Raw genomic sequence first — 26865 nt, forward strand, 5'->3', positions numbered from 1 at the left:
AAAAAAATGAAGCTTCTATATACATCGTACTAAAATCATTAACATGAACAAACAAATTATTGAAGAGAGTTATGAACACAAAAAATTGTTGTTGTTGACTCTATCAGAAAAGAGATCACTACTTTCGAATGTTTCATATTGATAAGCATATTTTCATTTCATTTTTGTAAAAAGAATAAAATATTCTAACAAATTACACATATTCTAGATTTGAGCAGATTGCAGGATATTGAAGAAGAACATTGATATACCAATTAATTAAAAATTAATAAAAAATTAGTAAATTAGTCATAATGAACTTGTTAGCTCTTGTTGGACCAGGAAATTACTTTCCAAAGTAAATCATATTTGTAAGTTTATTTAAAACAATTCACATCTCCAACTTGTTTGGTCAATATAAACAAGATGTTGTCATTCTGATTTATCATTTGCCGCAAAAGTGAAATTAAGAAAAACAAAATGCACTGAATTTCAAATTGGAATTTAAACTTAATAAATTTATTACCATCACGCTCATAGTTTAACTTCTACTCCTTTCATTTCTATGATTTTATCAAAATTATAAACATGGTGTTGTCATTCTGATTTATCATTTTCCCCATAAGTGAAATTAAAAAAAAACAAAACATACTGAATTTCAAATTGGAACTTAAACTTAATAAATTTGTTACCAATCACGCTCATAGTTTAACTTCTACTATTATGGGTTGATGCTAACATCTTTTCGTGAGGTTTCTTGTTTTTTTTAGTTTTGAAATTATTGTAGACTTTAGTTTTTTATAAATTTAATAACAATTAGAAGACGAAAAAGATATAACATAACCCTCTAATAAAAAATCAAGATCAACATCAACAATTATTTTTTTATTAAAGTGAAAAACAAATGAACCAATAGAGCAAGAGCAACAAATTGTGGTGTCACGGGGTTGCCGTGTGTGGATGTGAGAGAGGACGTAGATGAGAGAGAAACAAATTAGATAAGTGAAGAAGGTTGATTAGAGTTTGGTGAATGTTAAAGTAAAAGAGATGGGAATTAAGGATGAGAAAGAGGTGGATAAGGGTTTGGATTTCTTGTTTTTTTTTTTTTGTTTTAAAAATAAAAATTAATCAAATACCCTTGACCTTAAAACTTAGAATGCATAATATATGAAGGTATTTTTATTTACTAAAACCCAGTACACTTTACTAAAATGTACCTAATGAAATAAGAGTTTATACATATTAACAAACCCATATATATATATATATATATATATATATATATATATATATATATATATATATATATATATATATATATATTTTAACTTTTGGAGTTTTTAAAGATATGCATATAAAAGAAGTACGTCTTTCTAAAAAAAGTAATTTTTTAAATAATAATCCACTTAATATAAAATTAACTCATTAAAAATATAAATAAAATAACGGAGACGAACTTTTTAAAAATGAATGGTTATTTTATTAAAACAAGTAAGTTTTTTAAAATAGGCACAAAATAAATTCATCTAATACGAAATGAATTATGACTACCCTTCAGGTTAATAAGACATGTGTATGTAAGTTTAATTAATTTTAAAGATAATAGAAACAATCCAGTTTCAAAATATTGATTTTATTCACTTGCTGACTTTAAAACTTAAAACGGTCAATAGATTAATCTTAACGAAATTATATAAGAATAATTATTAATAAGAAACAAATTATTAAAGAAATTTTTCAAAATAAATATATCAACCAACGAACAAAATTAAAAGTGTATTTTTGAGTATTAATATATTTTATTTTACTTTAAATTCTTTGAGAAGTTTGAGCACATGAATAGCAAACTCTCATGTTCATACTAAAATAATGAGACGCGTTCTTATCTTAATCCAATTTTTGAAATAAATATAAAATTATGGATGCTAATCAAATTCGACTATTGAGGGAGCCTAGTACTTTTTTGAAAATTCTACTTAACAGTTTTCACGCACATTCGTATGACGTCACATTTTTAAAACTAACCCATTATTCATGATTATTGGGTTTCTTTATGAACATTTTCTAAAAGTAAATACTTTTAGCTTGTTTAAAAACAAAAAGACAAAGGATTGGATAAGATAAATATGTCACATCGGAGGTAGGCTAATTAAAACACCTTATCTAATGAAAGTTTTTTTCATCACCAAATTCAAAGTATACTTTATTGACATTTCAGCAGTTAAATAGTGAAATATTTGTTTTTTTGAGACAAATTTAAATTTTAGTATATAATAGAAAGTTTTTATAAGATTTAATTAGTTTTAAAGTTTATTAACTAATGTAAAAAAATCATTTTATATTAATTAGGAAATGTTTTTCATACTAATTTTAAAATCGATATAGAAAGTTATTTTATTAAATCAATAGAATGTCATTTTCCTTTACGTGCCTCCCAATTACCACTATCACACATTTTTAATGTTCTTCTATTATAACACCACATAACTACAATGCATTCACTAGTCGTCACCACAAGTATATATCTTTGCACCAAGACAATGATGAACCAGAGCCACCACACAATGTCAAAACAAAATGCACACAACCACACAGAACCACGCGAGTAAACACATGACCTGTTGTAACCACTAGAACGTGCACAACACCATATTCCGCGAGTGAACATTGAAGCTTCTACGACCACCAAAGTGCACATGACATCAAAGAAATGAATGTTTTATCGAAATATTTTGAAAAATTTTACACTCGTGACATTTTGAAAGGGGTGTTACACAAATCCAACTACCTCGCAAGAATGATGATGTCATTGCACACAGATCTGCAACATGATAACACCTTCACGAGACAGTCACACGAGCATCATTCGAGCAACCACCACAAATCCTTAAATTGCGCTTCCACCTATGTAGATTTGCATTGTTGGCCACTGATGAACTACATATGCAACAAACCGAAAAACGTAAAAAAACATACTAGGAACATTGTAGAATCAGGTAATGACATTGACGGTCTCCGATGTGAAAACGACGGTGAGAGCGACAAAGAGAGGAGACAAAGGCGAGGACTATTGCAAGTGAATATGAAACTCAAAGACTGCGTGAGTATTGAGCACGAGGAAGAAACTTAGAAAGAACATTGGGGGAATATGAAAATTTAACATACTATGGTGGTTGTAGTGAATATATGGCATTTTAAAATTAAAATAGTTGAATATTCAACTTTTTACACCAATTTTAGGTTTAACCAATATAGAAAGTCTTTGTAATATAGTATAGACTTGCCCCTACGTCGCATTTTATATCGGTTATGGGTCAAACTGGTATAAAAGATCTCACATTATCTACAAAAATGCCACCGCTTCTCTTTTTATACCAAGTGGATTTAAACCAGTATAATATGTTGCTATAAAAAACTTATTTGCACTAGTGACTTCTTGATATAATATTAAAGTTATCTAAAACTTATTAAAGTAAAATTTGTTATTTATTATATTTATTGTGTTACCAAAGTCAAAATGTTCAAATAGAGATCAATCAAGTAAATGATATTTCTATAATAATTTATGTTGATTTTAAGTTTATGGGGGATTCCTAGTAGGTAAGAAAATCACCCATTTAGTAAAAAATGCTAATATTTAATTTTTACTTCTTATTCTCCTATGTTTTTTTAGAGGAGGTATGCAAGAAGAAAGTTTGAGTTTAATACAAATTATTACTTCAATATGATTATTTTTAATGTTTAATTATATCTTCTATCTTTCGTGGTATATATAATTCAACGGGAGATAATATATTAGAAATCTCAGATTAATTAAATAAAATGGTATAATTAAACGAAAAATATACTTTAAAAAAATAATCATTTTTATTAAAATTCTCGCAAATAATTAACAATCAATCATTATTATTAAAGCATGTTAAAAAACCAAATACACCATCTCTAGTCCCTACCGTACTTTTCACAATCTGATTTTTAAATGAAGAACCAATGGGAATAGTATATACGTTTTGTTGAATATGTTTCTTAAAGGAAAAACTATCTCTGTAGTTTACGGTTTTCTTTTTTAGACCTTGAACCTCCCCAAATGCATTTACTATCAATAAGTCGTTTTCAAGCTTTCAATTTATATCCATCCATCTTTTTTTTTTCAATTGTTACTCTTTGAGATATTTTTAAAGATTTTGTAAAGATATTTTATGATTTTAATTTAAATATGTTGAGAATGTAAAATATTTATTAATATTTTACAATAACCAATTTGTTTTAAAGGCTATAATAATAAGCAACTATGAAGACTTCTCAAATCTCTTATGTCGGTAAGCAATATAAAAGTGCCACTATAAATTGATGTTGACGGTAATTAGTACCTTTCGCCACTTTTCTTTATCTTCGTCTTCCTTTAATCTAAACTGTCCTGTTATAAAAAAAATTAATCAATCAGCAAGTCATGATTAATATGAATGATTGATAGTTATAATATTTTTTTTACATTAATATTACATAAAACAAAACTAAAACTCGAATTTATAAAAATATGAATTGATAAAAAAAGTTGAAATATAAAAAGGTGTTTTGTATAGTTTCTCATGCACCATATTCCAAATTAATATGAATGATTGATAGTATAATATTTTTTTTACACTAATATTACATAAAAACTAAACTTAAACTCGTATTATAAAAATATGAATTGATAAAAAAATTGAAATATAAAAATGTGTTTTGTATAGTTTCTTATGCACCATATTCCAAATTAAAGCATTTTTATCTGCCGAATTAAGATAACATTTTATGTAACAAGTTTAAAGAGATCTAATTATTTTTGATTTACTTATTTAAGTACGGTTAAAACTTTTATGATGAATGTGAAATTGTTTCTGGAATCTTTGGTTTAATGTTTTTGTATAATATGAACCCAATTTATTTGACATGGATTAATTTATAGTGGACTAACAAATATATAAATTTTTTAATTTGTTTGAAAATGTTTTAGTGTTTATACATCTATTATTAGTGTGAATGTAATGAAAAATCCACCTTCTAAAGTCACAAAAAATTTCAAGTCATCGAATTTTATTTTTATAAGGAATTTAATAAACAATTTATATATATTTTTTGTGTTTTTGGTTATTTTTTAACAAATGGAATAATGGATAAAAGAAAAATAAAAATAAAAGTGAAGAATGGAGACAAAGGATTTGTAGAAATGTAAATTGCAAGTAAATAAAATATTAAGGGTAGAATAAGAAATGATAAAGTAAATAAATGAAAACTATGACCCAAATATTATGATCAACATTAGATTTTTTATTTCTTCCTATTAGCTGTGTTTTCAAAATGTTTTGAAATTTTATTCACAATTTGTCATTCTTTATTTATATTTGATCTATTTATTTATATTTCTTTTCTAGTGTAACAATTACTTAACATAACAAAATAAAATAAAAAGAATAAATATGTTTTTATCTCTCAAATATTAAATGTTTTTAGATTTAATCATTCTTCTAAACTTTGTTTCATTTTTATTTTTTTAATGCAACTATCGGATTTAGTCCTTGAATGTTTTAACCTTTATATTAAGAACTTAAAGTTTTTTCATAATTTTGTTAAAAATAAAAAAATGTATATTTAAATTATTTTTTATCTCTATTATTTAACAACACGAGACTATCAAACATATTAAAATATAATATATGAAAATTGTTATGAAGATGTTATTGCACATGACTACTTAAATGTAGAAGATAACCACTCATAACTAAAAGAGATATAGGTGTGGATTTTATATGTGAAAGATGAGCATTATCTATATTGTTGTTGTCCGCGGAACACTAAGAAGTGGACTTTACAAAATATGAGAAAAGGATACATGGAAGTGAAAAAAGACAGATATTTTGGAAGAAAAAACAAACTGACGATGGTCCAACCAAATAAAGCAGGAGGGTTACTCCCCACACCACTTTACTTTGTTTCTTTAATCATCACATTTTTTTTAAATTCTAAATATTTTTTATATTTTAAAATATTCTACATTCTCACTTTTTTTTTCAACCGATATCAACATTAAGAAAAAAATTCTTCAAATGTGCTACATTTGTTGAGTTTCCTTTTTTTTTTTTAATTTTTTAATTTATTGTATTTATTTTATTTAATAAAATAATTATTATTAATTTAATTTATGTATTATTATTTGAATAATAATTAAAATATTTTTTATAAATATATTAAAACGGTCGTGACAACATCGTTAGAATTTTTTTTTTAGTTTTTAGTTTTCTTATTTTTTTTAAATTAATATATACATATTATTTAATTATTTTAAAATTATTATTTAATTATTTATAAATTCATTTTATTTTATTTAATAAAATAATTATTATTAATTTTAATTTATGTATTATTATTTAAATAATAATTAAAAAATTTGTTATAAATCTACTAAACAGATGTATCACATCCGCGGACGTGGCAACATCCGTTGAATTAGTTTTTCTTTTTTTTAGTTTTTAGTTTTTTAATTTTTTATATTTTAAATTGATATATAAATATTATTTAATTTTTTTAAAATTATTATTTAATTATTTATAAATTAATTTTATTTTATTTAATAAAATAATAATTATTGATTTAATTTATATATTATTATTTAAATAATAAATAAAATACTTTTTAAAAGTAATGTGGCACATCCATATCCATTGAAGTTTTTTTTTAAATAAAAATAATAAAATAAAATATATAAACAGATGTCAACATCCGTTAAAAGATAAAAAGAACGTTTACATCCGTTTTATAAAAAGATAAATTAGGTATGAAATTGTATTGGAAGTTGTTGGTGGTGGAAGAAGCAACTCTCATCAACAGCAAGCCTGTCTTGTGAAACCACTGACATAACCATGAAAATTTTGTTCTTTCATAAAAGTGTAAGAAATTATTTTTTAATTGTATTATAGTNTTTCTATTAGTACTTAATAATTTAACCTTAAGTGGGAGTTCGAATTAAGAAATTAATATATGTACCATTAATTTATGACATAATAAGTAAAATTATAAAATTAGAAGATAAAATTTATAACTTTTTTGTTATACTTAGGTATAACTCAATTGAAACATAAAAAAGTTTAAATACCACATCAATACTTCAAAGATAAAAAAAGCAATTCTATACAAAAAAAATGAAGTAGATAAAAAAACATAAAGAAAATAAGTAGGTGCGCAATGCATTACATATGCTCAATTTAGTGTTTAAGAGAGAAAAAGGTTGAATAAAATAGAAGATGAATAAAAGACAATGAAAATAGATAAAATAGAAGCTGAAGGGATTGGTTGAGAAAAAACAAATAAAAAAAATTAGAATAAATAATAACCATTCAATAGATCGTATAATATTTTTAAAAAACTTGCATTCTTATATTCTTACACTATTTTATTTTTTTTCTCTTGACCACATAAAGCCAACCATGACACGCGTGCGAAAGCTGATTTCCTTTGAAAATGCCGATGGAATATCCATGTTGGTTTTGATTGTTGCTATGATTCGGTCGGTTTGGTTCGGTTCCTTGTGTTGGATTTAGTTCGGTTTAGTTTAATCGGTTTGATTCGGTTCAGTTTAATTGGTTCGATTCAGTTTGGTTTGGTTGACTGGACTTAAGTAGACTCAACTTGATTATGGTCGATTGAGCTCTAGTTGATTCGGTTGGACTCTGACCGGCTAGACTAGGTTTGCCTTGGCTCGACTCAACTAAGTTTGATTTGGATCAGTACAATTCGATATTGTTCAGTTCAGTATGATTTGATTCAGCTTACATCTGAATGACTCGGCCCAGTTCGACTTCTCTTGGTTCGGTTCAGTTTAGTTCGATTTGGTTCGTTTGGTATGATTAGGCTCAATTTAGTTTGGTTCGATTTGATTCGGTTCGATTCTATTTGGTCCAGATCTATTTGACTCTGATCTATTTGACTCTATTCGGTTCAGTTTGATTTGTTTGAGTTTGTTTGACTTGATTCGGTTAGGTTCGATTTAGCTCGACTCGTCTTGGCTTGGTTGGGCTCAGTTCGGCTTGGTTCGGTTCGACTTATCTCGGCTCGACTTGACTCATCTCGACATGACTCGACTCTATTCGGCTTGGTTCAGTTGGTTCGATTCGGTTTAGTTCGATGCGACTCAGTTTGTAGTCTCGGCTCGTCAGTTCGGCTTGACTTGGCCAGATTCACTCAGCTCGGCTCCTTTCAGTTCGGTTCAGTTTGATTCGATTTTATTTGGTTTTGTTCGATAAGTCCAGTTCGGTTCGATTCGATTTGGTTTGATTCGGTCCGAGTCGATTCGGTTTGTTCGATTCAGCTTAGTTCAGTTTGTTATGGCTTGATTTGAGTCGTTTCGTTTTTTTTTTTGTTTTAGTCTTTTTACAACAACTTATGTTGATCAGCTAGTCCTTATTACTATATCTTATCTGTTTTATACGAATATATATAATTTTTTTATATATTTGGAGCTTTTAAGCTTTAGTGATTTGATTTTCTTAGATAAGAAAGTTAAATTATCTTATTTTTAAAGTTGACGGGGTTTTTGAGAATTTGAGTTGCATGAAAATTCGTTGAATTATATATTATGCAATTCATATATTCATGATGTTTAAATTTGTTTCACCATTTGGATTTTTTTCTTAATCAAGCAAGTATGTCATGGATAAAAAGAAAAGTGAAAGTTAAATTATATTTTTTTATTTAAAAAAGAGAGTGAAAGTACCATTGCAGTGGAATTCCACACACGTGGTGGTGGTTAGGTGAGTTTTTTTTTATACTACTGTTTATTAACAGTTAACAACTAATATATTAATAACGATAACAAGTGGACATTTTTTAATGTGGAACATGACTCGATCATAATTCGCACTTTCTAAATTGTTTTGTTATATAACTCAATTATAGTGTAAGATAATCAAATGTATTTTCCAAGTAAATAGGATTTTGATGAACATGGTAATAGTGATTTTCTTTACAATAATAAACTCTTTATCTTTTTTTTCTAAAAACTTTCTCAAATGTCTCGGTCCAACGTTTGTTAAGGAAAAAAGAACAGGTCATATACAATGATACCATACTAAATCAAACCACCACCGCAATGTAAAAATTATTTCAATTTAATCAGTGATAATTTTAAATACACAATTACATTAACCACTAAGAAAATACATGTCATCTTTTTAAGAAACACTCACCGATATTAGACTCCCACTTCACTTTATTAATATTTAAAAAAATCCTCACTCATTCATGAGAGAGACTTTTTTCATGTAACGTAATATTTATTTATTTTTCAATATCATTAACTTAATATTTGTAATAATCTTTGGAAAATAGAAGGACAGAGAAAAACAAGAATAAGCACAAAAAAGATAGTTTAGTTTGCAGGTAGTAGCAGTCTTTTTTGTCCAACAACCTATGCGAGTTTTTGCACAACGAAACCTACCACCATTTTCTTCTTCTATTTCTGTTCCTAGTCATTGTCCTGCCAGTTGAGACTTGTGATAATCACAACTACCTTTCCCTCTCCAAAATCAACGTCTGTTCCTTGGACTCAACACATTACCCTCGCTTCTCTATTTCCGTCGCCTTCTTCATCATCTTCTTCTTCTTCGTTACATTCTCTCCTAACACTAAACTCACTCTTTCTCTCTATCCACCTCGTTTTCCTCGCCACGCCTATATAAACCAGGTATATCAATGCTATCACATTCTCTTTCACATTTTCATTGCTTTTTCCTCTGGCTCTTTTCTTTGCTTATTTGCGTCCTGGGTACGCTGATACTATTTTGTTCGTGCTTTTCGTCTTAATTACTTCATGCCAATAAACTAAATTTAATTTCTTCCTCTTTTTCTGTTTGCGTATGAAACTTCTATGTGGGGTTTCTCTTGTTTCCTTGCTATATTCCTTTTATAGATCTGCTATCTTTTTGTAAGGAACCATTTTTTAAATTTCCCTATGATGATTTAGATAGAGATATAAGGTAGTTTTTTTCCCTTTCTGGCATTGAACATTCTTCCAAGAAAGTATGTGTTTGCCGTTTCCTTGATTCAAATATGGGAGGGTACATCATAATACTAAATAAACCTACATATTAGCTGCATCAATTGGGCACGACAATGGCCCTCTGATCCTGAATTTTCAACTCTAAAGGGTTGTCTTACTCAGGTGTGTTGCTTTCAATTTTCAGATAATGGCTGCTGAAGTATATTACCAGGCTATTGGCACCGTGCAGTCCCATTCTCATCTGAATAATTTTAATCGTCACCAGAAGCACCAAAACCACAGTGAGATTAGTGGCTAGGGATTTTATCAGTGGTAATGTCTTGTCAAGGAGAAGTACTAACCGCTCTGGCCGGAGGAATTGTACAGTAATTCGATCTCTAGCTTCGCAAACATCAGTGGTCGATCCGGTGTTGTCTCCTTCAAGAAGCAACGCTGGTGACAGTAACAAGAAATCAAGTAAGATGAACACTCCTGTTAATTATATTTATTACTGGACGGCTTTCTTTAAATTGCTTCTTGAAGTTGAACTCACCAATTTGAGGTGGTTGCAACATTCAAGAAATTTAAGTTGTTAGTTGGATGTTGTCTTATTGCTGTTCAATATGTTTGACTTCAGATGAAGCAGCTTTAATCCTTATTCGGCATGGCGAGTCATTATGGAATGAAAAGACTTATTCACAGGGTGTGTTGATGTCCCTCTGAGCAAGAAGGGTATAGATGAAGCAATTGAAGCTGGAAAAAGAATTAGCAGCATTCCTGTTGATGTCATATTTACATCGGCTTTGATTCGTGCACAAATGACAGCCATGCTTGCTATGACCCAGCACCGTCGTGGGAAGGTAACGCAAATGAATATGTAGCTATTTTTTCTTTTCAAAGCTTACGGCATACTAGTAAGCATACCATATCCAAATAACTAGTGCTTAGCTGAAAATACAGGAGTTTTGATCTATTTAGACAGACACCACAAACCAAAAAATTGGTTCATAGAAAAATTCACCGGTTTTGCTTGGTGCTAATTATGTACATAACAGTGCACTAAACTCTAGTCTAGACAATTTGAAGAAATGTTTTTACCTACTGCAGTAAAGTTTTGAAACGTTGTTTTCTAATATTAACCGTCAACTTCCCAGTAGGTCCCTATTATGTTGCACAATGAAAGTGAACGAGCAAGGTCGTGGAGTCAAGTTTTTAGTGAAGATACAAAAAAACAGTCCATTCCAGTCATAGCAGCTTGGCAACTAAATGAAAGAATGTAGTAATCTTTTTCCTGTTTCCTCTGTTTAAAACTTCTGCTTTACAATGTCACAAATAACATTAACATATTATTGTTGTCATACCATAATTGTTATCCTTTCAGGTATGGGGAACTGCAAGGTCTCAATAAGCAAGAGACAGCCGACAGATATGGAAAAGAGAAAGTCCATGAGTGGCGCCGGAGTTATGACATACCTCCTCCAAATGGTGAAAGCTTGGAAATGTGTGCCCAAAGAGCAGTTGCCTATTTCAGAGACCAAGTAAGTGGAAATATAGTTTTTGTATAATTTTTTTAAAAGAATCTGATTTGTAAATTACACCCCTCCCCTCCCCATTTTCCTATGTATTTGATGTTTAAGTTTTCCAGACAAACATGGTGAATGTTTCAACTTGATGTTCCTCTCAACTCAGTAGCTCGGTTTTAGTCCACTTACATGTGTTATATGTTTGATGTTTTACGGGACTAATGTAGTTTATAGCCTATATATGCTGGAGAGGAGGCATTTATGTAGCTTGATTTATGCTGTATGGCCAAATTTCTGGTATGGTTGAAGACAGCATGTAACATTTACAAGCAACTGATTCCATTGACATCAATTCTGCAGATTGAACCACAACTTTTATCTGGAAAGAATGTCATGATTTCAGCCCATGGGAATTCATTGAGATCCATTATCATGTACCTTGATAAATTAACTTCCCAAGAGGTAGCTGGAGTATTCAAAATTATTCTCTTAAGTTTGCATATGACAGTACATACTCATTTTTTTTCTCTTTCACCACCAGGTCATTAGTTTGGAACTGTCAACTGGAATTCCCATGCTTTACATTTTCAAAGAGGGAAGATTCATTAGGAGGGGAAGTCCCACAAGGCCTTCTGAAGCTGGAGTTTATGCCTATACAAAGGTATGCTTTTTATGTCAGCTGTTGTATCCTACTTTTAGGATGCGTTTTATATCAGCTTTTATTTAAGATGTATTTTTTTCTTTTTTTAATGAAATGTAAAATTTTTTAAGGGTTAACATTGTTTTCTGGAAGGTTGCTATGGCACTTGAAGTCATCTATAAATAGATCATCAAATGGTTTTGCTTGTGAAATTATTCGTCATGTGTATGCTATGTTATTCCTTATGAGTGTTAGTGATACGTGTTCTTATTGTGAACTATGAAAGCTTCATTGTTGCCCCTCCTGGGAGAGACTGTAAGCTTCAAGTTTGTGCAAGTTCCATTGACTAATGAAAATTCAAAAAATCTAAACCTGATAGAAAACTGTTGCACCTTGACTTGCTGATTTCTTCATTAAAATCTTTCCTTTGGTTTCAACTAGTCTGGTTGATTAGCATGGGCGACACGTAATAGTAAATGAAATGAATCAGTAATAGTTTCTGAGAACAAACTCAATTATATGTTAATTTTAGGCTGGTCTTGATGCCAGAAAAAGTGGCATTCGTTCCTCAAATTTCTGACTTGTACTGCGGATGAAAATTAATGTATACAGACTGAGTTGGCACTTTCTGGCCGCTCTGATCTGTTATTAGTAATCCATCATCTGCTACTTGGATCGATGCTTGTTATGATGTTGAAATTCCGGTCCTTTAAATCTTCTTTTGAACTAATTTGGAAAGGCACTGACACCTTTACTTGTTGACAGCGTTTGGCTCTTTACAAGCAGAAGTTGGATGACATGTTCCAATGATATATTGTTTAGGTAAGAACTCATTGAGTATTTTTTTTCATCTTCTTATGATACTATCATATTCTTAATCTTAATATGCTACATTCCATTATTTCTCGCTGTTTCAGGAAATACATACACACATTTAATCAGAAATGTCACAGTTGAATCACAAAGGGGGACATATTTTCGGTGGCTCTGTTAGGTCAACAATATTTCCAGTTGTCCTAAAGCTAGGTTGTTTTCAATGTGTTAGTAGTACAGTTTTGAATCAATATATATATATATATATATATATATATATATATATATATATATATATATATATATATATATATATATATATATATAGAGATGAACTCTCATTTTTATGTATACTTATTTCAAAAGGTTTTCATGAGACTGTTGATGATGCTTCTTAAGACACTTTCAGGTCCTTATTTAATTGTAAATCAGTTCTATTGTGAATTTTGCTGGATATTCTGAATGTTTTGTTAAATTCCTACTTATTCTTGACTACTCTTGTACATCTCATTTTCTCCCTCCCTCCATATACAATGAAGATTAAAAAATTAAAGTTCATACAAGTCGTAATAATACTAGGTTTTTATTTCTAGTTTATTAAAAATACTTAAATTTGTTCCTGCTTGCGATGTAAAATATTGTCAATCACATAAGAAGCTGATATGAATTTCTTGCCAATGTCGAAGCTCACAAGCTTCAAGCCACTGGGCAATGTTGTTACCATATTAATCATACATAAAGTTGACACATAATGTTCTTGAATTAGGCTTCAAACTATAGGGTCATAGTGTCCTGCTGCATTACAATTGACTCAACACTGATTACGTATGTAATTTTTCATCCCAATGCGATCGAATTTTCAAGACACCAAGATGTATTGATCAGTTAGGAACAAGAATTTTCTCATTGTTGGAAGCATCAGAATCTGCATCTAACCTGATTGAATCTAAGGGGGCATTGTGTGAAACTGATGACAGAGACTTGACCGGTGTCCAGAAAGAAAGTTTCTTACTGTCATCCTCTTTCATTCTCTCAGCATATTTATTAATGTCAACTCCTGTTTCTCCTTTCCCCCCAAATGCAGATTCAAGAATACTCTGATCAAACAAATCCTCCATAATCTTCTTTGTACTGTGGTCGTTTGAGTAGCCAAACTTTATTTTGTTATGAGTCTCAGTCTCTAAAAAGGGCTTTACCATCTGCAACAATTCACTCTCACGTTACAAAATAGCACTAGATTCATAATCACTCTTAAATAGCAGCTAACATCACAATTTAAAAATCAACAATATACACACATATTCACTCTTAAATAGCGGCTAAAATCACAATTTAAAATCCATAATATACACATAATCACTCCTCAATAGCAGGTAACATCACAACTTAAAAATCAACAATATAAACACGTACACGCACACAAATAAAATCTTCTACGGAACAGCAGCAAAAAAAAGAAAGCATCAGTTAAGAGAAAAGATGACAATGCCCCTTGGTCATCCAAAGTCGTAATATAGTCACTCTTCATTTAACACTTCACCAAGTGGACGCAGACATATCATATATACCAAAGCAGCGTGCATATAAAACACTATACAGAATTGCTACACTGAAAAGTTTTCTATTTAGTTACCGAGAAAAATGGTTGGAAGATCATGGGTGCATTGTACAGTATTGCCAAGCCCAGACGCTTTGGGTAATACTCTTGCACCACATGGGCAGTTTCGCGAGCAACCTTGACTGATATATTTGATAACCTGAAACCCTGGAAATCTACCAACCAGACCACCTGTTCCTGGTTTGGTGCAAGATTTAAAATGGCGCTCTCCATGCAGTACACAAAATGCTTAATCTGTCCTTGTGTTGACTTGGAATTCTGCAGTTCAAGAGTGACGGCAAATGAAATTAGAAATGAAAAATGGATTACTTACTCTAGAACCATTGCTAATTAACCTTGTTGTGGTTTCCCAAAGTTTCTTGATTGCAAAGGCTTAAACTAATCAAAATATAGCATATACCAGAAAACTAGGAAACGAAATTTAAGAAGATCAAACTATAACAAGATACTGTAAAACAAATCCATTCGACAGTGTTTTTATATGGTTAAAATGAAAAACAAGGTAGCTGGTCATGATATATATATATATATATATATATATATATATATATATATATATATATATATATATATATATATATATATATATATATATATATATAATACATCCCTTTTTCTCATTCTTTCATTTAGTCATTCCAAGGGCCGAGTCTTACTTTTATAGGATCTCATCCTTATCAAAATAAACAAGATAGAGACTGAAAGTGATTCTCAGAAGAAACCTGGAGACAAGGTCTCATTACAAGCACTGATCTCCCATATTTGTCATGATAATTTGGTTTATACATCAACCCTGTCTTTGCTTCATCAGCAACCTCTTCCTGTATTAAGGAAAAATCCATGCAAATATAATTTTACAAAACAAAATGTCACAATGCGTGAAAATCGACAATAGACAAAAGCATGTCTAGCTCACACATTCCATGTGAGACAATAATGAAACAGACATCAATCTTAAGAACAACATTAGAAAATCAATTCCAGCTAGTTTATAAAAAGGCTCCAACAATGGCTCAGATACTATACTAAAAAGTGGTTTCAAGTCTAACTCAATCCCACAAAATCGGCTTGCATAGTAAGGTTTGCACTCCACTTATATATTATAATTTGACCTTATCTCTAGTCGATGTGAGACTTCCAACCATATATGGAAACAAATCTTCGTTTAACCAAGTTTTATAAAGGGAGGACTCATCCCCGACATGCATTTTCTCTTAAAATATTCATTAAAAAAGTGAAGACAATTAGTAACATACCCAGCGAATCTGTTCAGGTTTGTATTCTTTTCTCCATTTTAGACTCTGCTTCAACATTTGAGCTGCCTTGATGACATTCCAATTTCGTGAACTTAAATACCTTGTGATGGATGCATCAGAACAGTACAGAGATTCCTTAGCTGATAATGGCCCTATCAACCTTCTCACCTCAGTAATCTGGAAGAGCAAATTATTATAGGCTACATTCCTTACTCAAAACATTGTACACTGGTATTTTCACATGCAACAACAGTAATATGTATCTTTGATTCAAGGAGTGTAAAAATAATTGGACATACCTTTGCCTGATGTTCTTTGGAAATCACCATTTTCTCATGACCGTTAGAGGCAGCTTTTTCCGAAACCTCACTCATACTGTTCACTATATATAGAGAGATAAAGAATTAACAATGAACAATTGAACAATGGCCAGTACCAATTTCTAGTAGCGATAGTTATTCATCTTCGTTCCGAATAACTACAGCGCCAAAACCAACAATAGTAAGTTACCTTATGTGATTAAGCAAACTAAACCGAGGGAACCAAAGTGAATTCTGGGAGATCCTTAATTGTGGTTTCTTCATTGAATTGTGGAATTCCTTTTATAGCCACTCTTGTTAAACAGTTAATTACCATACGTAGTGGTTAACTCACAGTTATAGCTCAATTTGTTAGCAAGTTCATATCAATTGTTAGGGTAGTTACGCGCTTGCAGTATTCTATTATGTCATGTTGCACATATAAACTTAACTTCCCTCATATACTATTTCCATGCACGTTCTCACTTTTAGCTCAAGATAGTAGTTTTTTCTTTCCTTTTTCTCCCAATTATTTTTTCTTCTCAACCACATTTTCCAACACTTCATTATTATTATTTTTTAATTAAGAACTCTGTCGGCTATAAAAGTTAAACAATACAATTTTTTAATTGCAATAAAAAATTGAGATCTGACCCCAGTGAGCATGACACAACAAAACATAATAAAACAAAGTAAAAAGCTAATAAAAACCACAACAAACATAAGAGCACACACAAGTCTATACCATTTGAAAATCACACGAAACTGAATTAATTTAGATTAGTCCTGCATCTAAACACTTCATTTACCTTTCATATTCACCCTTACACCCTTTGCAACGCAAAGACATCGTTCAATACCAGTTGGAAATTATAAATTATATTAAATTAAACCATTGTTAATTTTAGATTACTTGTACATCTTCACATTTCACGCTCTCTTCATTTCTTACAGATTACGTATACCCTTTACACTGTAAGGCACACAATGTAAAACTTAACTCTGAAGACAATGAAGAGTGGTTAAACTCACAAAAAAGACAGTTACAAGACATTAACTCCCAAAATACATAGTAAGTTCGGAGCAAAGAAGAAGAGTAAAAAAGAGGATACGATAAAGTAGGTGTTAAGAAAATGGAAATAATAAAATGGTACTAGGTGCTGCTAAGACGAACATCTCTCACCTGAAGATCAGATCGATACACAATATTTAGAAAACGATAAAGAAGCAAAGAATTCACCTTATGCGTTCGCCGAACTGGTGGTAGTGTGGATTCTGGTTCTGTTCGTGGCTCTGCTTGTTTGTTAGTGTATCCTGCAAGACAGTTACACGTACCTTATTTTAATGTGATCCAAATTATGCGGTGTGCTACCAAAACTAGAAAAAACATGGTCCTAAATTTTTAGGTAAAAACATGGTTTATGTTCTAAATTACTTCATAATTTTTTATTATCTTAATTATTATTTTTAACTAGTCTTTTTTATTGGTTTTTTTACAAAGCCAATGGTATGAGTTTTCAATTCGAATGGTGTGAGTGAAGTCTAAAAGAAATTGTAAAAGTGTATCTAAATTGAGTGAAAACAGTGATTGAAAAACATAATTAAAGAAACTAATTGAAAAAACTGGTTTCAAAGCTTCTGAAAATATTGACATTTAAAGAAAAGGAAATCTCATTACGTATCAAACCATTGTAACTATTTAATTTTTGACAACATTAAAAATAAATATAAGTTCGTTAATACATTTATATAAAAATTTAGTGACCTAATTAAAATTGTTGAATACTACACCGACTTATGAAATAATTTAAAAAATTGTAATACATATCTTAAAATTAATTACTCGATTTTTTTTCGCTGATAAAACTGATTCTATGAAAAATACACATTCACTGTGGAGTAAGAATTTAACTTATGAATCTATTTGAACATTGAGGCAAATCATGTATACATTAACACATTGTTAAGAAATAACTATTACTTTCTTCCTTGTTTTTTTATCAATGTTTTGCTACATATATGTTTTTTTCGCTTCATACCCTACTAAATATGTAAAAAGTATATGTTCTGAAAAACGAAAGATTAAAGTGTGAGAAGAGTAAGCACGGGCAATCCAATAACAACTTATCTAATTTTCTTAAAAATCCCAAAATCAGATGATAAAATTGAATCATTTTTGTTGAAAAATCAATGTTTAAGAATGTTGAGATAATTAGTGTTATTTTGTGTCTTAGGATGGATTGAGTTAAATGGTCTAAAGTATAATGAATCGTTGTTCGAAAATTTAAGTCTTGTGTTAAACAGCTTAAATCATAAAAAAAAACTATTTATAAAAAATATTTCGATATCAAAATCAATTTAATTTTAAGTTAAAAATTGATGACACATTAAATATAAATCATTTATTTTTTTTATCTCAAATATTTATTTATAGATTTTTAATTGAATTTTTAATTGATTTTGATCTATTTTATTTTTAAATTGATTAACATTAAAATTAATATATTAATTCATGATCTATAGATTTATTTGGTGCCCCGTTAATGTTTGTAAGATTATCTAAAATATAGTTACTGTTCGGTACACAACAGGTCATACTATACGGTCTGTATGACTATGATTTGAAGATCTAGATTAATTTGGGCCGTAAAGTCGGTACTGCAAAATCAACAACCTTAAGTTATTTATTAAGTCAGAATTTGCTATATATATAATGATGAAGGAAAGATGTTGAAACTGAGTTGTCCTGTCCATCCGACATGTGTAGTGGTAGTTGTATGTTACCATAATGCTCATTTATTATGATGGCGTGAGTAGATACATCAGGTACACGCGTCTACCATAATTTCACACGCAAAAGAAATATATGACCGCATATTTATTGAGTCTTGAGAAAATTGTTGAACAATTTTTGCTTTAAAATACCATCCAAGTTTTTTTTTAATCTTAATTATATTATTCTTTTGTTATAACAATAATATTTTTCTTAAATAAATCTTTATATATATATATATATATATATATATATATATATATATATATATATCACATATTAATACCTTTGTTCTTGTAATTTAATAGTCGAGAATTAGTCTCATTTTTAATAGTATTTGTAATAGTATGTATAACACTTGGTGATATGAAGTTTTCTTTCCTATAACGAAAGCCAACTACAAAACTTATATTAAATAAATAAAAGGATGGTTGATATCGGAGAAAGAAAATTGGCATCACTCAACAAAATTGAGAAAATGAATTATAAGTCATGAGATTAATTATACACTTCTTTAGGTATATCATGCAACACCTTTTACATTTACATTAATTTTTATAAAGTAATATTTAACGTTCATTAATAATTAATTTGCACTAGTGTTTCTTTTTTCAAAATTTACCACGTGACCATTCTATAACTTAATTAAAAACATAATAAATATTAGAAAGAAATTCAAAATTATATTGACATGTCACTTGAGCAAGAGTTAAACATTCAACTGAAATCTTTTAATTGGTTTTGGTGAAACATTCAATAAATAATTATTACTTGGACAAAGTGTTGTGCCACCAATATTTTAAATAAAATTTCTCATTGTCACTTGAACAATATAACATCAATGAAGAACACAATAAATTGAATGATGACGAGTCCATAACAAATTTACAATCAAAATTTAAAGAAAGAGGGTATAGAAAAGTATTCCAACCAAGCTAAACAATAAATTAAAATTCAACTTAATTTCCATAAGAAATTCTTAAACCAACATATTGGAAAAAGAAAAATTAGTCCTCCATGGAATCCACACGAAAACCTAAAATAAAAGAAAAGAGAATTAAAGCACAAACAAATTCTATGATGGACCAAACTTCCACGGTTCTAAAATTAGTTTTAAATTTACATAAGATTAACTAAGGTCTCACCTAGAAGTGTATTCCGTTTAGTATGGATTGACTCAATCACACATTAATTTTACTGGAGTTGAAAAAAATTAATTGTAACTTTAAAGTTATTTAAAATTTGAGATAAAATTTGTTTCTATCTGAATTTAAAAGAGTGTTCTACAGATTAACACAATTTTCAATGAAGCTGAAAGTTTAGATATTTGTAGTAAAAAATCCAACCACACCACCTAAGTTAGATATACTATATCTATATAAATAATATCTCATATTATATATATATATATATATATATATATATATATATATATATATATATATATATATATATGAATGAGTTTGCTAATTTATGTAATATCTTAAAGTGTATTAAATTTTAATCAATAAAAATACCTTATATCATGAATAATTTTTTAAATTTTTTAAATTTTTATTTTTTATTTTTTTATTTTAAATTAAAAATAAAATTTATTAAAATATTTCTATATTTAAATTATGTCTTTTTTATATGAATATAGATTTTTTTGTCAACACACTAAGAAGTTACACAAATTAGCTAACCTATATATTACAATTTTTACTAAGCACTTTCATTAGCCCAGATGATTTTCATAATTTCAACATAAAAAAAAAGGAGAGTTCTTAACCAGTAATAACAATGGAATCCACTACAGTAACCCTATGATAATGCCTTCACACACCATTTAGTTGTTCCATCCTTATTACACTTAAACCAATTACAAAACAGGAGAAATCTATAAGAACAAAAAATATATTGCAAATAGGAGGAAGATATAACTTAAACAAGAAAAAAAAAGGTCAAAATACATTAAAATCATAAAAATAATGAAATATTTACATTTTAAATCGAATTAAGTCTAAATATAAAAAACTCAACCAGAAGACTCACAATAAATACCTAATAATAATTGTTCTGTTGAGGTAGTTGCCACATTCAAATCATAATGACAAGATGACCAATCAATACAAATTGAACAAACGTTAAGAATAGCCCGTGGTTCATTAAAAAGAATGTGTACGAAAAAACATAGGTAAAAGGTTTTTTTCTAAGCTTGATAATGGTCGAGAAATACACCACAATGAAGGTATTAGCACTCTTTACTTTATAAGAGTTTATTTAATATAACACGTAAAATAATATTTTAAACAATTTTTTTTCTCCTATTTATTTTGAAATCTCAATTTAGTTATTAGATTTTAAGTAGTTTTAATTAAAATGTGTTTAAATCATTAATGCGGTCTAAATGGTAAACGAAGATTCACACTAGTTATGGTAATATAGATTTTTTTTATTATGTAAAATATAATTGTCGTTATTTGCAAAGTTTTGTCAGAAATTTTGAACATTGTGAACAAAGGAGATGTTGAGCAGAAATTGAGAGTTTGTCATGTTCGATCAATTTAAAGTTATTTATCATTTGCTTAAAAATAAAAAACAAACAGAGTCATAGAATGAGCAAAAACATTGAAAGCAAACAAAGAACATGATCAAGTCATAAAGTCACCATCTCAAGTTCCATTAAAAAAAAGACAATCATAAACCTTGTTTCTTCATTCATCATTAGTTACCATAAGTCTTTGTTTTTTTTTGTGAACAAAACATGATCCATTCCCCTACAACTTAAAATACTTGATATTACACTCTTCTTTCAATTTCAATCTCAAAAAGACCTAGTTTTTGCACCTTCATTCTTGCAAACCCTAGTCTTGGAGCTTAAGACAATGAAAAATGGAAATGGAAATGATTCTCAAAGAAATAATTATTCTCCAAAGAGGAATTAGAAAGGCAATCAGAACGCATTTCTCTCGAGGGCATATTTTTCTTTGTTGTTCCTTTCTAACATTGGAAAAAAAAAATTAAACAATTGAATGCACTGAGGTTCATTCGACTGTTAAGAAAAAAAGGTGTTTGTTGTGCAATATTCAACGATTTGAACTTATTTTTTATATATTTTTAAAATAAAAAAAATTAATTAAAACTACTTCAAATTTAATAACTGAATTGAGATTTCATAACAAATATAATAAGGTTTATTTATCTTCTCACTTATTAATTTATTATCGGAATAACTTATTCTTAAAAATGATTTAGTGGTGAATATTTTTAAGAGGCCGTGGATGGGCACTGCTTTCTATATGTGATAGCATGTTAATCAGCCTTCTTTCATCTCAGATATCAGGTCGCGTTTCTAGAACCAATGGATCATTCTCTGATTCATCTGTTTCTTTAACACATTATTGATGTAAAAGCAAATAAGAATTATGGTCATCGTGCTTCCACCACTTACAAAATCGTTTTTTTTACTAAAGCAGTGTACCTTTTATAAATTTATTAAAATAAATAATTTTTAAAAAATATACCAATATGATAAATAGTGTAATTTTAACACAATTTTATTGTAAAAGAATGATATTAATTTTAATGCATAACATTTTTAAGTTGAAGTCATAATAAGTTAATAATTTTGATTCAATATATTTTAAATTAAAATATTCCTAATGATATTACTTTAGTTTAATTTTAGTATAATTTGTATTATGATAACATAACTTTAGTTTAAAATATTTTAAATCGAAATCATATCACGTTAATATGATTTCAGCTTAAAATATTCTGGTTCAATCATCTTAACACCACTTTAAATTTAAAAATATTTTGAATTAAATTTATATATATAAATCTATGTCATGTTGACTTCATTTATTTATATTCATGACTTTTTAAAAAAAATTATCTGTTTTGATAAATTAAAAAAAATCACACTAATTTAGTAGAAAAGCTTGCAAAATCAATTAGTTATGAAAAATTCACACGATATTTAAAATAGGTTAAACTTGAATTTATGATATTTTAAAATATTATATATTTTAAATATTTTCTTTTATAAAAAATTAAATTTAGTAATTTTTTCATTATCAAATATACAAAATTATTTGTAATATTTAAGGTATTTTAAATTAATGTTTGATTGGTATTATTTTTTAGCCAAATTTTGTTAGAAAATATTAATTAAGATTATTTTCACGATGTTGATGTTGACAACTGTCGCACCATGAATCACTGATTTTAATGTTTGAATATTTAAATCTTTCTTTAGTTTCAAAGTAGTCCGGCTGATTAATTAGATGGCTCAGGCAACTCTAACATTAGATGGCTCAGGCAACTCTAACGCGTAACAGTAACTGAAAATAGTCCACCCTATTCTTAATTTTACCTCCCCTTTCCTCTCTCCTTTCATGTATGGAAAATGATACTTGAACAACCACTTTTGACAACATTTAGACACGCGCACATGTGTCTAAATTTGAGTGATCCAGTTAGAAAAATTAAATGAAAATGGACCACTCAAATTTAGATACGTGTGCACGTGTCTAAATGTTGTCAAAAATGGTTGTTCAAGTAATACATCGAATGAAACTAACATTGATACTACAAGTTGTAGCAGTAGGTTTATTTATTTATTAATTTTAGAAGTTCAAGGTACCGAGCATGATTATTTATCATTGCAATTTAGTAAATCATACATAAAGTTGACACTTCGTGCCTTGAATCTAGCTTTCAAACTAATGCCATAGCATCTTGCTGCTTTACCTGACTCAATAAATGTTTTGGTATATTATTTCTCATTCTAATTCCTCACCCTTTGAGTGTAACCAAGCTTTCTTTCTTGTTGTCATCCTCTTTCATTCTCTCAGCATATTTATTTATGTCAAATCCTGTGTCACCATTCCCACCAAATGCAGATTCAAGTTTATCCATATCAAATAAATCCTCCAAAATCTTCTTTGAGTTCTGGTCGTCCGAATAGCAAAACTTTACTTTATTGTAAATTTCAGTTTCCAAAAAGGGCCTCATCATCTGCAGCAGTTCCCTCTTTCACGTCACAAAATGGTAATAGATTCATGATCGCTCGTAAGTCCAAATTTAGGTTTTGGTCAACGGGAGAGAGTGACGAAAGAATTTGAGAGGATTTAAAGATAATTTTTTGTTGTTGTTTATTTAAGTGGATTTGAAATAAGTGAGAGTAAATTTGGAAATAAATTTTTAATCTATCACATCAATTAAATCCTACTTCCAAATTCACTCTGGTTTACTTTCAAATCTACTCAAATAAATAATAAAAAAATTTATATTCAAATACTCTCAAATCCCCTCGATCACTCTCCATCAAATCTAATATAATCTACGTGCATATCATGAACTTTACAAGTAGCATTTAAAACTTTACCAAGGCAATGCATGTACATATAGTAGTCTCGTAAGGAAAATCAATGAAAAGGGTTTAATTTAGATACCTTGAAGAATGGCTGGAAGATTAGAGGCGCATTGAACAGAATTATCAAACCCAAGCGCATTGGATAATAGTTTTGGAATACATGGACAATTTCACGTGACGTTTTGAACGATATATCCGACATCTTGATACCCTCTAAATCTACCAGCCAAACCACCTGTTCTTGGTGTGGAGGAAGGTTTAAAATGGCATTCTCCAAGCAGTGTACGAAATACTTAACCTGTCTCTCTGTTGATTTGGAGTTCTGCAGCACAGATTCAGACCACAAAATGAAATAAAAACAAGACTGTTATCGCTCTTAAAAGTTGTTCATAAAAATAGGATTCTAACTAACCACTTATCATAGTTCATAAACCCCTGACCTCAATTTCAAAGCTGAGAGTAAAAGAATCAGCAGCACACAGCACTGTTATGTAAATTCATAAAATTAAGTGTGTTTCCTACTAACAAAAGCGAAAAACCTATTCTCATTCTTCCGTTTCATTCCAGTAGCCAAGTATGATACTATGATTACAGTTTCAGGGCTGCTGATTAAACAAAACAAGATAGAGATTGAAATTGATCCTCAGAAGAAACCTTGCGTCTAGGTGTCATTACAATCACTGATCTCCCGTACTTGTCCTGATAATTGGGTCTATAAATCGACCCTGACTCTGCATCATCGGCAATCTCTTCCTGCATCAACAAAAATTCCATGTCGAAAATCATTTCAGAAAAGTGTCATACTCTAGATTTTTTTGAAAGAGAAGACATGCCAGCCATGATTTATCTAAACTTGATAAAAGAAAGTGAAGACAAGTAGTAATTAACTTACCCAGCGGATCTCTTCCGGTTTGTATTTTTTTCTCCATTTCAGACTTTGTTTCAACATTTGAGCTGCTTTCTTAACATTCGAATTGCGTGACATTAAATACCTTGAAATGGATGCATCAGAACAGTACACAGATTCCTTATCTGATAACTGCCCTATCAACCCTCTCACCTCAGTGATCTGAGAGAAAACAATTCATCAAGAGCTACATCCTTTACTCAAGACATTGTGTGTTGATATTCTCACACTCAATATGGGTAAAATAAACTTTGTTAATATACAAAGAACGAAAACTAGAATAACATATACCTTAGCCTGCTGTTCTTGTGAAACTACCAGTTCATCATGACCCGTGGAGGCAGTTTTTTTCTGATCCTCACTCATACTGTTCAGTACAGAGAGGCAAAAAATTAGCAATGAAGAGTTGAACACCACAATAATAAGTACCAATTTATCCAAGTAATAGATATTAACCTTCATTCCAAAGGGATGCAAAATCAACTCTAGGAATGTTTTGCTTTTGGTTTCTTCACTGAAATATGATAGCATTCCTTTTATAGCAACTTAGGTTAAGTAGTTTTATATATGAGCCTCGGTGGACGTTGGTGGTTGACGCACATTTAGTTACCTCAATTTTTACACAACTTCAATTCATTGGTTAGTCTTCTGTGGGGTTGAGGATAACAATTTTTCAAACTTTATTCGTACAATTTTTTTGCATTGGTCACTGTTATTCAATTCGTTTGGTTGTGTGGAGAGATACATGCAGAAAGTATTTTTATTTCAAATTCAGTAAAATTTTGATTGTTTAATAATAAATGTATATTAAATGTAGTTAATTTATTTTAATATATATTTATAAATTTCATAAAAAACTTTGAATTAGTGTTAATTTAATAACAATTCAACTAATAATAATCGTCTTTTAATTTAATATAATAATTCTTAGTTTTAATTTTTATTTAATTCATTTTATTCTGTTCATTAATTTATTATGTGTTTTTAAACAAAGAGATCGTTGAAACTCGTATAGTTACTAACTAGTCTTATTATATGTTTCTATAGATGTTCTTCTTCACTTTTTTAACTCTTAAAATGTATTCTGTAAAAAAAAAAACAAAATCATTAAATTAAGTCTTTTAGTCTTAACGCCTCTGAACTATTTACTTTTCCCTGATATTCAAAATTTCCGTTCGCTATATCATAAGGATTATCTCACCTCAACCCTAAGACCGATACCACACTCAGTTACACATGAGATACATTTACAAGAAGAAGCATATATACGGCTCATAGTTACACAAGTTACATAGTGTTCAATTTATGTTAATATTTTATTTTAACAAAATTTATTAATAAAACCTTGAACATTAAATAAAATAATTTTGGACGGATATAAATTTCTGTTATATAATTTTTCTATTAGAATATTTTTACTTTATATGTGTCTTTTTGAAGATGTCACAATGTCTTCCAATAATGTCTACTGGTGCAAATCAACCACCATAACTTGTTCATTAAAGTTAAAGCAACACTGGCAAAGTCAAGTTGAACACAAACTACATTTATTGTGCATCAACCAAATACTTTGGTGGTGGTTATATATACCAAGTCATAATATTAATGATAGAGTAATACATATATATATATATATATATATATATATATATATATATATATATATATATATATATATTATAT

At 29.1% G+C, this 26865-nt stretch overlaps 2 protein-coding genes and 1 pseudogene across 5 annotated transcripts; 1 reads left to right on the forward strand and 2 right to left on the reverse strand.

Annotated features, from left to right (window-relative positions):
* Window positions 1-10199: 10199 nt before the first annotated feature.
* Window positions 10200-13228, forward strand: LOC124842117 (2,3-bisphosphoglycerate-dependent phosphoglycerate mutase 1-like; annotated as a pseudogene). Its single transcript, XR_015784540.1, has 8 exons — window positions 10200-10468; window positions 10629-10851; window positions 11149-11267; window positions 11373-11529; window positions 11875-11976; window positions 12056-12175; window positions 12920-12976; window positions 13072-13228. The product of XR_015784540.1 is annotated as a 2,3-bisphosphoglycerate-dependent phosphoglycerate mutase 1-like (transcript).
* Window positions 13229-13590: 362 nt separating this feature from the next.
* LOC124842111 (uncharacterized) lies at window positions 13591-17515 on the reverse strand. 3 transcript variants are annotated; one of them, XM_047318530.2, is made up of 6 exons: window positions 17381-17515; window positions 16141-16223; window positions 15842-16018; window positions 15308-15406; window positions 14601-14843; window positions 13591-14166 (listed from the first exon to the last, which is right to left on the reverse strand). In XM_047318530.2, the coding sequence occupies exons 2-6, from the start codon at window positions 16213-16215 to the stop codon at window positions 13849-13851; spliced, it is 912 nt and encodes a 303-aa protein (XP_047174486.2). In that variant the 5' UTR covers window positions 16216-16223; window positions 17381-17515; the 3' UTR covers window positions 13591-13848. The 3 variants fall into 3 exon arrangements, with proteins under 3 accessions (XP_047174486.2, XP_087963036.1, XP_087963035.1); XM_088106910.1 differs by lacking the exon at window positions 17381-17515 and adding an exon at window positions 17324-17347; XM_088106909.1 differs by lacking the exon at window positions 17381-17515 and adding an exon at window positions 16352-17127.
* Window positions 17516-23540: 6025 nt separating this feature from the next.
* Window positions 23541-25761, reverse strand: LOC124842112 (uncharacterized). The gene is made up of 6 exons (XM_047318531.2): window positions 25639-25761; window positions 25474-25549; window positions 25168-25344; window positions 24930-25028; window positions 24355-24597; window positions 23541-23917 (listed from the first exon to the last, which is right to left on the reverse strand). Exons 2-6 carry the CDS (start codon window positions 25546-25548, stop codon window positions 23696-23698), a joined length of 816 nt encoding a protein of 271 aa, XP_047174487.1. The 5' UTR covers window position 25549; window positions 25639-25761; the 3' UTR covers window positions 23541-23695.
* Between the last annotated feature and the right edge of the window lie 1104 nt (window positions 25762-26865).

The sequence above is a fragment of the Vigna umbellata genome, chromosome 2 (assembly GCF_029865625.1).
Source record: "Vigna umbellata cultivar VRB3 chromosome 2, Vumbellata_1.0, whole genome shotgun sequence".
NCBI classification, from domain to species: Eukaryota; Viridiplantae; Streptophyta; class Magnoliopsida; order Fabales; family Fabaceae; genus Vigna; species Vigna umbellata.